Genomic DNA, 13,772 nt, shown 5'->3' with positions numbered 1-13,772 from the left:
GAAGTTTTAACTCTGAAACCCATTCAAATCAGTTAAGGGATGTTCAAAAGTTTATGCTATTCAGATGGCCAAATTACATCACACAGACGGGATTCTGTTCCTTGTAATGGATGAGATGAAGCATAAAATTAATTCTAGCAAGAGATAGGTATCAAAAGAACCAACAGAATTTTTCTATCAACTTAACTGAAAAATACTTTTCTCCTCATTTCTACTTACATGACATACTACACTTACAGAACCAGATATTCTAATCATAACTAAAGAGAATACAAAGGTCAAACAAGATCAGTTTGTTCCCAAAACTTTCTTGCACAAGAAAAATAACTGCAATATACTGCTTCTTTCACTTGAGGCACAGAACAATTCACTGTGAATTATCAATGTAAATTAAAAAATTTACTTCATATAAGTGCAATATAAAATACTTAACTTGATATTCTATATGAACAGCTGTCTAACTTATACTTACACTGATGATCCAAGTGATACTGCTCCCCAGGTAATGAACTGCTTGTTGGAGAGGATGGGTGGAATGTCTAAGAATCCAGCAGCTGTAGACACAGGTCTGTTTTTCCCAAATTCTACCTCACCTTTTATCATCACTTCAAACTGAGGCCCAGATGGCAGAACAAGGATTTTCAAGATACTTTAAAAATAAATACATAAATTTAAATCCCATAATAGAACAAGATTAGCTGATAAAATCAAAATATAAATTAAAAAAATATTACAGATAGGCATTTTTAAAACTACCTTTTCAAAGCAAAAATACAAATACTTCTTTTTATTTTATGACACAGGCCAGCTTTAGGCATAGCCCTACATCTAAACCCTTTGTGCTGTAAGTACACATGCCACATGTACCTCACACAGTCTTCTGAAGTATTTCATCTGGAAATGGTTCAGATAAATATTTCAGAAACTACAGCTCAAAGTATTTTTTGTCCATACTAATTTCTAATTATTTTGAAAGACTAATTTTAGAAAGAAACAAAGTCTGGCTCTAGATTAAAGAGATGCCTTTTGAATGCCATGAAAAACTTCATTGAATTTTTACAGGCATGAGATATCCAGGAGCATCAAGGAAGGAAATCCAGCTTTTAACTAATAGCCTGAATCATTTGTTATAGCACAGAGAGACTTAAAGTCTTCAAGAAAAAAACTCAAAAATATCCATTCTAGCTGTCAGTAAATCCCTATGATGTCTGCTTGACAAAGTCCTGAATCCCATCAGCAGGGAACATCGACCCTGATTACTGGACTACTGCCTCAGTCAGTTTATTACTCTTCTGGCAGCACATTGACATAGATTACAAAGTTTCCAATCCTCCTGAGTACCTCAAGCCTGTAAAAATTCAACCTATCCAATAGGATCATACTGTCACTAGCACAGAACTTCTCTATTGCTTAATTTAAATGCACTGGGGAGGCTTGGTCATACTAGCTAGTGAAATTGAATATATTTTGAAGATACTCCTTTGTCCATTCTTGCAGAAACTGGAAATCATGTAACAAGAGAGGAAAAGCTACTCTGGAGAAATAAGTCAGATCCCTGTCATTGCCAAAAACTCTTGCATGACATCTTAATTGTCAGTTGAACCAATCAAGTTTGTTTTGCAGAATAAAATTCAACAGGTGCTAAAACTATGAAGGCTTCATCCATCTGCAAAAGAAACATGCACATTTAGTGTTTTACAGAACAAACTCTTATCTATCTGATTACAGCAGACAAATAAATACTTATGACCCTGATCTGTTCTTGACTTTTTTCACATGTAAGAGAAATAACATTTCCCTTGCCTCAGCAGAAAGAGGGGAGCTACTAAAGGGGCTGCTGAAGGTAAGTATTTTGAAGCTTTGCTGTACTTTAGAAATAACTACTGTATAAAGGGCCTCAGGGAATTACCATTTATTTAAACTAAACAAATCTTAGAATATTTCTTGATAGGAAATATTATCTATTCATTCTGCTATACAATTGAAGAGGCAGATATTCTATAGAAAAGGTGAACTTAAACAAAATTCCTTTCGTAATGGATGAGAACTCTCATGGAAACAGCTGAAGTCAAAAACTCTCATATGGGTGAAACTTTCAATTTGCTTATTACCTTAAGGTAAAAAGTAGTCCAGTTTAACACATGCAGCACAGAATCAGTTATATTACCTTCCTGTGGTTGTTGTGCTTTTTGGAAAAAACTGGACAGTCACTACTTGTTCTTCTCCAGGAAAAAGGAAAAGGTCCTCAGGTTTAACAGCAAAGCAACTGTCCTGATCTGATGTCTGAAAACAGGCCAAGGGCAAAAGGGATGGTTAGTTATCTATTTTAAGGGATTAAGCACTCCTACAAAGTGTAATACAGTTTGGTTGTGCACTTGTGGTACATGCAGTTCAGACAACTTCAACAGACCTGGAGTCTTCAACACTTTATCAATTAGCACTCAGTATCATCACCTGATGTGGCATTTGTGATAGTGGTCATAGATCTATTTCCATGGCCTCTGCTCTTAGAAATGATGGACTAACAAATCTCTTTTTGTAAAATGGTTGACTTTGAAATGCAAGTTTCCAATGTGGTTAGTCATCTTTCAGTCTGGAACCATACTTTCCATGGATTCTCAAAAAGTCAAGTGAAGACACTGCATATCTAAAAATAACTCACTTTGAGTTGTCAAGATGTACAGTAAAAACTAATGCAGTTTTGTTAGAAAACACAGGTGTTCCCCCGTGCTAATATTCATCTTAGCCTTAAGTAGGCTTTACTCTACCAGCTAACTAACACCTGCTGTGCAGCACAGGCTTCACTACTTTTACATATATCAAATATACTAGTTAAAATTTAGTGAAAGTCATAACGGTACGTTTGTTGTAACAAAACTGAAGTGGAGCAAAAGAACACCCATGTGCTTTTTCCAAAAAAGTAAACTAATCTCTTTGCCATCTTTCATTTCCTGTACATAAACTTGTTAAGCCTTTATCAAGCCACAGAGCTGAGCTACAATCTCAAGGCTCAGCTCTAGCTTGAGCACAATATGAACAGCACAAAAATAATGATTTCAAGAGGGAAAGCCAACCTACCTTAACTTTCAAATGTACACTAATGTTTCCAGCATTTACCAATGGCAGCTGCTGCTTGACTGTTGAACCCACACTAGTAGACAGATGTATTTTCTGTAAAAATAACTAAGTGTATGTTTGTATATATACATAATAAAACCAAACATTACAAAGATAGGAGGCTAAGAGAGACAAAATGTTCTTGAAATAGTTTGTAAATATACACAAACCTCTAAGTGCTTTGGAATATGTATCCTTGCTGTTCCAGCTCTTGCTCTGAGATAAATACTTTTAATCATAGTGCTAGGTCCTGGACTATCCACTTCCACATCCACTCTTGCCAGGAACTCCTCTGCTGGACCCAAGGAATCTAGGAACAAATTAATGAGTAGCAAAAGCAAGCAAGTCTGCCAACAGCAAAGGCCATTCCTATGGATGCTTGTCTCACTTCAGCCACTCTTCAATATCAACATATTCATGGGGTGATAATAACAGCTCTCCCAATACTCCTGCAACACTTTTTTCCTCATTTAAATAAAGTCTCACAGGACCTTATTTAAGAGTTTTACCTTTTTGTCAAATGTTGCTAATGCAAACAAAAAACCCCATCCTACCACACCAACCAAACTAGTTGATATGTGTACTATTTTCTACTCGGGAAGTCAGAACAATTCAGAGGTTTCTTCAAATTTATTATCTATTTTGCAATTAATGCAATGTGTTCTTAAGTGATGGTTTAATTCCCTCAGTAAAAGGAGTTAACACAAATTCCAAGCATCTTGCAGTACAAACTTTGTATAGCTTCATACTTAAGTAAAAATGTCCCTTGTAATATATAAAGGATTAAGACAGAGACATTCTGCCTCCTACAGGTACTAAAAATTAGTATGATACCTGAAATATTAGCAGACAAAAGCCAAACATGGTTTGGTTTGCAGCCTGTTCCTGCAATTCTAACTCATGTATACATTAAAAGTCAAATCTGTTTCAGCTGAAATGAAAATCAAGTTAATTTACCTGAAGAAGAAATTTGTTTCTTAGGTGCATGGAACAGAACCCAAACTGTTAAAGCTTCAGGATCCTGAAAAAGAAATTGGTTGACTTACCTTATGGAAGGGAGAAAATTATTGAGAGGAGAAAACAAAGCACCTACAAAACTTAAACATGCAAAAGGTGTGCTGCCCAAAAATCATTACTGTGAACTCAAATATAGAGCACTGTCATTTCAGACAGCAAGTAAAAAGAATTCACCAACAACAAACTACTTACTTGCCCATCATAGCTTGCATGTATCACATGATTTACAACTGATGGAGCTGCTGTCTGAGAAACTGCAGCTATTTGTTCATTAGAAGTATTAACAGGTTCCTTGGAAAAGGTGAAGCATCTCCAGGCTACTGCATTCTGTCAAGAAAAAAAAAAAATTATTACCAGTACTAAATCTCTTATTGTCAGTAACAGCAATGCTGACAAAGCTGAGAAATGCAAGACAACTTTTGAATAATTCAATTAGTTTGGAAAAAAATAATCAAAAATTAGGCTGTAGTTTTGGTAAGTATATGACAGTCCAGCAAACACACTAAAAACATAATGAAATACTTTTGCAGCAAAAGGGGACAAGCAGAGTCTGGTTAGCTTAAGCTTTTGAGAAGTCTGGCTGTTCAAATAATCTGAGCCATCTTAACATAAGGCTAATCCTTTCTTGTTGCCCTGCATAAGGAAACAAGGCCAGTTCTCCCCATAGCACAAATCAGTAGTCAGCCCAGCCTACCCAAAAACTGAAAACTGCATTGCCAGAGATGCAGAGGCCCACACTGTAGCTTCTCAGACAGGCTATTATATAATGGGAGACAATGCAGATAGATGAGTTCTGCCCTTGCTCCTGCAGAGGGAGTTAAACTTGCTAGCAGCAAGCCATTCCATTTGAATAGTGGAATATGCCTTCACCTTCTCAGAGAGAAGAGGTAGCTTCCTCAGTTTCTCAAAGGGAAGGCTGCGGAAGGCTTAGGCAACACAACCCTTTTCCTATCTGCTGCCCTGTGCTATCAAAGCAAGCACCAGAGGCAGAATCCCATGGCTAAGCTACAAAAAGTAACCAACAGACATGAAACAAACCACACATCTTTCCCAGAAGCATTTTTGTTGGCACCATTTCAGCAGAATCAAATTACCACCCTGCAAAAACCATTTATTTCCTGACTAACAAAAGACTTCTTGGAAAGTCTTACATTGAGTGTCCAAGATACATTTCTTAATGATATGTAACAAAGTGTTTGGGTACTAAAATTCAGTATCACAAGATGCTAACTCTCACACACAGAAGTTTACTGTACTTACTGCGTTAATAATAAGTCTAATTGGCATAAAAGCATGGGTTTTGTTGATAAGTTTTAGGGGAAGAGCCTTCAAACTGCCAAAAGACAAGTCACCAAAATCCAAGCAATCTCCTTTTCCTGCTTCCACCTGGTTTGAAGACAAAGCAGAACTAAGAAGAAAGGAAAACCTTTAAAACACACTACCCTACAAAAGTACCAAGAAAGAAAGGATGTTACCTATTCCATCCTCTTAACCCTATATCCACATATAATATAAACCTCCTACCAGGGGTAGGAGGAGCCTAAGAATTATGTTGTCTTTGATATTAGAAGGGGTTACAGCCAATTGGTTATCTCCCATGCATTTTGCCTCAATTAATTAAGCCAACCTTATTGCAATGTTTACCACCAAAATCCAGAACACAATCAAGTTATTTTGGATAATTCAAACTAAAAGTAAGTTTAAACCATTATTATTGCGAGCAAGTAAGAAATGTCAGTCTTAGATAGTTAAAAACTCATTTCAGCAAGTTAAAAGTTAAAAATATATGGAACAGTTTATTTTTGCTAGCTTAAAAACACTTAAGTGTAATGATTTGCAAAATGTAGCTCTTATTTGGTACTTTTTCCAATCTCAAGAATGTAACTACTTGCAGAGATTGAGCACAGAGTTTAAATTTTATTTGAACATGACACAAGTTTGACCTATATACTATGAAGAACATTGAGAATGGACTACATGTGAAAGAATAAAAAATGCATTTAAAAATAAATAAAAATCTATGCAAGAAGCATTAAAAATTATATATATTCCTGTGCATTCACTACTTCAAAACACATAATTAGCCCAAAGCAAGTTAAAAGATCACCATAAATTAAAAAATAATGTTTGCTGTTGCTAATGGCTGAAAATTTTATTTTTCTCAACCGTGTCACAGACTACCATGTACGTTGTTCAGGCACATCCAGAAGCATCATCAAGCCTTTTTATGCCTGTTCATACTCTTAAATCTAGAGCTATATGAAGTCAGATTTAATTATTAATGTCACACTGTCTCCCATCTGGTTGTTCTTCGTGATAAGACAAGACAAAAGCACTTTACACGTGCACTTACTTTTAATTTTTAATTAGTCCAAAATAAGAAAATATTCTCGACAATCATAAGCTAGAGGTAGTGAGAAACCAAGACTTGATGTAAAAATTAAAGAAATCCTTACAATTGGAAATAAATGCTTTTTGTTGCACTAAATTCCCAATCCAACAGAGCAGATAGCTAGTAAGCATCAGATGTTTAAGGTCTTAACAATGAAAAAGTAATGCCCAGTCTTTCAACAACAAAAAAGTAATTTTTAATTAATTCTTTCCACACAGAATGCTTCATTTCCAGCTAGCTGCTTTTCCACAGCTGGAACTTTCCAGATAGCAATACGCTCCTTAAAATTTTTCTTCTATTCCCACTCAAAACATATGAAATTCCAGGTTTCTTTGAGGAGCAACCTTGCAATCCTATTATTTTCCAGTGTCATTAAATTAGTCATAGAATTGCAACAACAAAAGACCCACAATAAACAGCAACTTACTTCTAAATTAGGATTTTCAGCGACTGCTGTCAGAACTACCCTGCTTGCCAAAGCTTCTGATTGAACGATTGTCTCAGTATCTGCAGAAACTGGCCAAGATGAAACATTGAGGATACACTGGAAGATCCCCGAACGGGAAGGTAAGAAAAGGATTTTCAGGTCGTTGGTAGAGTAGGGTCCTACAATGGTTTTGTTCTTGAAAACCAGACATTGATATTTCATAGGATCCATCTGAAAAACAAAATACCTGTCATTTTCAAACAGGTCTTTTACCAGAAGACATTTCCTTTCCAAATGCCACATTTATCTGGCACCACTGCTTAACACAGACATTTCATATATAGTTCTCCTCCATTTAATTAAAACATCTTCATATTCATAGCCCATTTGCATCCTGCTCAACTGCAGGCCTTTTCTTTTAATTGAAACAGAGAAGTCAGCCTGAAAATTGCTGAGGTTTCTTTCTACCATCAGTGAAAGACTGACACTGGGAAAATTATTAAGTAAAATCCTGATTTTTGAGAAAGAACAGCAGTGTATCTCAAAGTTGACTGAAAAAACATTGGTTTTAATCAAACAATTTCATATTCATATTCATTCATGGAAACAACTGTAAAGCAATTTAATTTAAAAAAATCACCTCTTGATATAACAGAATCACTGGTAGCAGGAACTACATAAAAGCCCTATGAAGCTGATAAGAAAATTATGCAACAAATCCTTATTCTCATACACACACACACACTAATATATATATATATATATATATATATTCACACACGAACACACAGAATTGTGGCCGGATGTTCTTTAAAGAGGAAGTATTCTAAGAAAACAAGATCAAAACCAGAAATCATAGTCCTGGAAAGACACATGCTACATCTGCTGGAAAATATACCTGAGGGATGTGAACAGAATTTCTAAGACTTATAAGCTGCAATATTTAAAGCAAATAATTGTGTGCTATTCCTCAATAATATGGATCATATAAGAACAGCAAGAGCCATATTTAAAAAAAGAAAAAAGCAATACTTTATACAATCTACAGCTGAACTGTGGACAGTACTGCATAGTTTTATTAGATTAGCTAGATAAAGAGCAGTCTATCAAAAACTAATAAGAACAGAAATAACATCTAACTGAAGTTACCAGGTATCAAACTGCCAGAAGCTCAAAGTACCCTATGCTTGTTCTGTTGTTATATTCTTCTCTATTAAGTGTATTCATCAATAAAAGGAATTAAATCATTCTGACAGACCTTGAATCTAACTCATTCTCAAGTTCTCAATATATTTTACTTCTGGAACTATTAGTATGAAAACAGAAATATATAGAATTTAACAAAATTGAAGTGCCAGACATCCTATTTATGGCCTACAAGCTACCTAACAACCAACAGAACAACACATCTACCTTGAAGCATGCTCTAAATATTTCTCATTTTCCATCATTCAAGATCTCCTGATCTCAAAAAAAGAGGAGCAAACTGCCAAAAACGTTTCAGCAGTTAACAGTCCTCAGCACGAATGTTTTCTGGCCTAGGGCTGACTTTTCTTGCATACACAGAGGTGGGAATGAATAACTCAAACCTTCCAACACTTCATGCACACAATACAATTCTACAGATCAATCACCTCCGTGTGGCTTTTATCTCACAAAATCTACTTGTTGGAGGAAGTTTGGTGGCCTGGCCAAAAAAAGTAGCATTGCTTTTGTGCATATTAACTATAAAACGGGAAAAAATCATAGATCTGTAAAGAGAGCCTTGATTTTACATATGATATCTGGTAAGATGACAGTATTATTCAGTTTTATGAAAAAAAAAAAAAAAAAAATCTCTTACCTTTTCCCCATTAACTGAAACACTGCGTATTCCAATGTTGACCTGCAACCACCGGTCAGTTGGATTATAAACATTAAGAACTGTCTGTGATGCAATTCCCACACAACAGGCATTAGGGAACTTCAGTTCTTCTGGTACTTTTATATGTCCTTTGGAAGAAAATATGCTCCTGTTACAAGTACTCAGAAGCAAATCAGCACTCAGGCTGCCACTAAGTTTATGAACTCATCTGATAAATGCTTCATTATGGCAAGGAAATGTTTGACTCCTACAATTCTCATAAGAATGTTTTTCACAAACACGAATTTGAAATTTTGATAATTTCTAATTTGCATATTAAAGTTCTACTGTCACAAAAACAAATACTGTGTGTATATATATATATATATATATATATATATATATATATATATATATACACACCTGATATAAAACACTCAGTGGCCACAATTTAATTAACACTAGCCCAACTCAGAAAATTTGAATATTACTATTACAAAATAATGTTAGTATAAACATAGGTAAGGAGCATTTCACTATTTTAAAATGCACTAAGATAAATGCTTTGGAGCACTCAATAAACAAGCTCTAAACTGTCACTGTTTCAACTCTTCAACCCCATTAGCTTGTCATTTAGGCTGAAAGAATTAGCCAGAAAAAAAAGTATAGCATAAAACAACTAACAAGATTCTAGGTTAAAAGAAGTTTCTAAAATTAAATAGTAATTTGTGTTACTTAGGTTTAGTGCTAAATCTAGATACCAAGTAATAAGCAGAAAGGACAGAGGACACTTGGCAGCTCGTCTTTTCCTTCATAACCAGCAAACAGTTTCAATCCCTCCATGGGGTTCAACCTTCTTATGGGTTTTGGCCACTGACTGCTAATACCAAATTAGGCTGGAAAAAGAAGTGTCCTCTATTTTCCAGATAAAACACAATGGAATTTCAAGAACATGACTTGTCTTGCCTAGTATGAACTGCAGCTAGGATTTTTTTTCCTCCTGTGAAAGGTAGTTCTAGATCCTTTATACAAGCACAAAGCTACTTAATATTGAAGAACACTGAAATTCTTCTAAATTATGAGAAAAAAATTTTAAGATCATTAGGGGAGCTGTAAGAATAGATACTGAAGTCAGAGAACAACATTAAATATGGAAAACTAGTAATAAGGTTTGCATAAACAACATTGCAGTCACACTTAGTACCATCTTAATTTACTATAACATAAGCAACATCACTATCAGCATTCCTATCCACAGCTGTATTTCAAACACACTGTAAAAATCATACTCACCAATACCAGGTGACTTTGACAACTCCCAATCCCTAACACCAGCTCCAAGAGATTGTCCAGTACATGGTTTTATATTTAAGATATTATTATTCCATGAAGTACTGTGTGGATTATAAAGTGAAGCTGCACCCAAAAAGCCAGGATCAATATTTGGACCTAAAGGAATTCCTAACATAAGTGGATTCTCAATGTGTCCTGCTGGGATACCAGAACAAGGAAGCCCTGCTGGAAGGCCAAAACCTGCAGAGCTGCAGCCATGAAACTGAGACAAAACTGCATTTCCTGTAGGTTGTTTAGTTCCCAGATGCTGTTGTGCAAAAGGAGTTGTTGCAAGACAATGTCCTGTAAGCAAAGTGGGGACAGAAGAAGAAATTGCTTGACTCTGAGAGGTAGTGACATGGGATTTAACAGTGGATATATGAACATGCTGTTCACCAGATGAGTTTTGATTGCACGGCAAAAAGGTGTTTAATCCAGAATGAAGAGGTAATACATTCTGAGATGGCAATCCTTGTCTCTGTGCTTTGTTTGTTTGATCCTGACACACTTCCTGTGCATCAACATTGACAGAAAGTGGCGGAAAGGTGCAGAGTTTACTTGGTAAAGCTGATTTAACATGGTGTAGGTCCTCATGATTTGCTGGTCCACTTGAAGGAATAAATGGAAGCTGATTAATCTTCAGAAAACCTTCTTTGAGCACTTCTTGGTCCAGTATATTATGAGGTTTTCTTTGAAAACCAGCAAGCTCATTTTCTTCTCGTTTCTGGTCAATATTAAGTACTGCTTCTTTTCTGTTTCTTTGGCATGAGCGGTCTTCTAGATTTTCTTTTCTATGTTCCTGAGGAGGAATTGGGCTGGCCTGTATTATTGTTGTGCTCAGTTCACCAGCATCTTCACCCTAGTAAACAAATATAACATGCAGTATTACATATTTTAGAAAAGCAATAGGGTACATAAGACACACCTAATTCTGGTACTGCCTGTTCAGGAAACTTTCCTGTCTGATCATTATTGGGACTGCCATCCAATATAATCAAGTTTGTCTTGTCTGAAGTTTTGCTTTTTTAACTGCAACTCTTCATCCTGGAAAAGAAAACCTGTAGCTTCAACCTGTCTGCTACCCTTAAGACACATTCTACTGCATCTGGCTGAGATGGAGCTGATGTTCTTCACAGCAGTCTCTGTGGTGCTGTATTTTTATATTTGTGTTCAAAACAGCATTAATAACACATCAGACATACTAGCCAGATTAAAAAAAAAAAAAAACCAAAACAAAAAAACCCAAGAAAGTGAATGGCCTTGAACCAAATCAGTAGCCGAAAAGGATTTGAGATGCATGAAAATGCACTTATACAAACATTTTCTCTGTGTGCTCACACCAAGAAATCATTGAAGCCCAGAGACCTGTCATTTTGACAGGTATGGTATAGCTGGAATGAGCTATATTTATATTTACACAGATATGCATGTAAGTCAGAAAGGCTCTTCAGGTTTCATATGTCTGTTTTTTAAAAGTTCCATCCATGATTACACACACTTTGGAAGGGGGGAGACGTAACAGATTCCAGATTCTAAGGAATACATAAATTCAGATAAAAGATTGCCAATTATTTTAATCAGTCTAAGACTGCAAATCTGAACACAAATTTAAACCTCAGTGTACATTCTTTTCTAAACCAGTAAAAACAGTCAGAATGACTGTCAGAGGTAGAAAATTATAGTTTCAGTCCCGAAAAAGTAGTACAAGCTACATTACATATTTATTAAAATTTCTCCAGAATAAAAACAAACCAGGAAAATTATTCTCATAACAGCTGAAGCTGAACAGCAAGGGAGCCTCAGGTGTGATGAAAGCAATCAAAATACTAGTGGAATACTGCAGCACATTCCAAGAACAGAATGACTTAATGAGAACCTATTGAAAAAAAATTAAAGGAAAAAATACATCAATTCAAACTTTTTCAGAAGTTTCTAGTTCTTTGACTTTTTTTACTATGTTTGAATTTATTAATATGTCTGTATTTAGCACAGGTGATACCAAAACTCGAATTTCTGAATAACTCAGAAGCTGGAAAGAATACCTTCTCCCTATGCACAACATATCCTAAACTGTTTGAAAACCCCGAAGGCTTTTCTAATTTAGAATTACTTTGACCTATAATTTAGGGGCAAAGGTGAGGTGCTGTTTTGTTATTCTTACCCAGTATGTCCCTGGACTATGTATCACTGCTGAGTTCTTACAGGTACTGCCAGATGCAGAGACATAGGTTAACCTGCTCATGCTTGGACTCGAATAAACAGACTGAGGTACCACATTCTCTTTGCACGGAGATTCCTGACAATGTGATGAGCAAGTAAAGTCCACTTCAGATCTGAAAAAGAGATTCAAAATATGCCAATATTAAAATAGATATTTTTAATGACATCAGGAAAATCAATGTTACCCATTACCTATATTATTCTAAGTCAACTTAATTAGATGCTCTGTTAAATGCTAGCCAGTAGAAATGAGAAATCAGCTCTCAATTAACCTTTACAAGCTCTGCCTTTGATGTACGTAAAACACATTTTCATTCTATATAAATCCATATAGGTAAAGCATCAGAATTCCACAGCTGAACTCAGATGCTAAGACCACAGAAGCAACACAACTTATTAAAAGAGGTGACTCAATAGACTTGTATCTAACTAGATTAAAAGTGAAACAAAATAATTTAAACTCCCAGGCCATCACACATTAGTTTCCTATTCACTGTTGAGATTCTCTTCATTTCAAATAGCTGAAAACACAGGATCTCTCAGCACTTTGTTCAATAAGAAAAGCTAACATGACAATTAAAATAATTGACAATTTAAACTGGAAATCCTAATAGCTATATAATGCGCCTGCAAAAATACATCTTCTCCTGCACATATTAATTTCTGAGAAATGCCAGACAGCCTGTAATTCTAATAACACATACAAACACAAACAGTAGTTAAATAACAAACAGTGAAGTTGAAAGTTAAGTCAGGGAAATCAGTTGCCTCATTTTATGAGATTGCACACAACCATTAGCTACTGGCCACATTTGTGTTTAAGACTACAGAATTAATTTAGTTGTAATCTTATGACACTGTTACGAGAGTTCATTTAAGAAACACTGTTCTTTTAGTTGCTAAGGAAATCTTAAACCTTGGATGCAAGTATGTATCAAAATACAAAATAGTCAAAAGCAATACAAATATTTCTACCCACCCTCTCCCACAACAAGCAATGATACAAATCAGAGAAGCAAATAGAGCAAAATATGTTTAAGTTTAAAAATACATCTTCATCGGTCTACACAATGTCCAGCTTAGTGTATAATGAAGTCTTAGCCTAATAAAGATCACAGTCAACATTCAAACTAACACATGATCCCCCAACAATCCTCATGAAGCACTAATTCTTATAACCTGCACCAAGAACTTTACCCTGAAAATGCTGTTCCAGAAGTATCACTAGGAGAAGAGTGAATGAGAGGTGAAGTTGAAGGTCTGAAGCTACACTGCTCACCCTCCCGAGTTAAGTCACATTCAGGTAGAATGGGTTTATGCTCTGGCAAATAAACAAAAATTAAACACCACATTTATTTATGGACAGGAAACAAGTTTACTGACTAAAAAAAAAGCTTTTTCAACAACTAATTGTATTTATATAG

General features: G+C 35.4%; 1 protein-coding gene across 1 annotated transcript in view; it reads right to left on the bottom strand.

Annotated features, from left to right (window-relative positions):
• Positions 1-13,772, bottom strand: part of CEP192 (centrosomal protein 192) — a 70,674-nt gene that overhangs the window by 25,685 nt on the left and 31,217 nt on the right. Inside the window, exons 26-37 of the mRNA XM_077785199.1 lie at positions 13,546-13,669; positions 12,290-12,461; positions 10,090-10,987; positions 8,797-8,945; positions 6,954-7,184; positions 5,395-5,520; positions 4,327-4,461; positions 4,075-4,138; positions 3,288-3,427; positions 3,079-3,171; positions 2,168-2,283; positions 473-649 (exon numbers count right to left, since the gene is read on the bottom strand). Of these exons, the coding sequence (XP_077641325.1) occupies positions 473-649; positions 2,168-2,283; positions 3,079-3,171; positions 3,288-3,427; positions 4,075-4,138; positions 4,327-4,461; positions 5,395-5,520; positions 6,954-7,184; positions 8,797-8,945; positions 10,090-10,987; positions 12,290-12,461; positions 13,546-13,669 (2,425 nt within the window). The remainder of the gene's footprint in view (positions 1-472; positions 650-2,167; positions 2,284-3,078; positions 3,172-3,287; positions 3,428-4,074; positions 4,139-4,326; positions 4,462-5,394; positions 5,521-6,953; positions 7,185-8,796; positions 8,946-10,089; positions 10,988-12,289; positions 12,462-13,545; positions 13,670-13,772) is intronic.

Source organism: Lonchura striata, chromosome 1 (genome assembly GCF_046129695.1).
Source record: "Lonchura striata isolate bLonStr1 chromosome 1, bLonStr1.mat, whole genome shotgun sequence".
Lineage (NCBI taxonomy): Eukaryota > Metazoa > Chordata > Aves > Passeriformes > Estrildidae > Lonchura > Lonchura striata.
The sequence above is the reverse complement of the archived record's forward strand: the minus strand, read 5'-3'. Positions and strand labels throughout refer to the sequence as shown.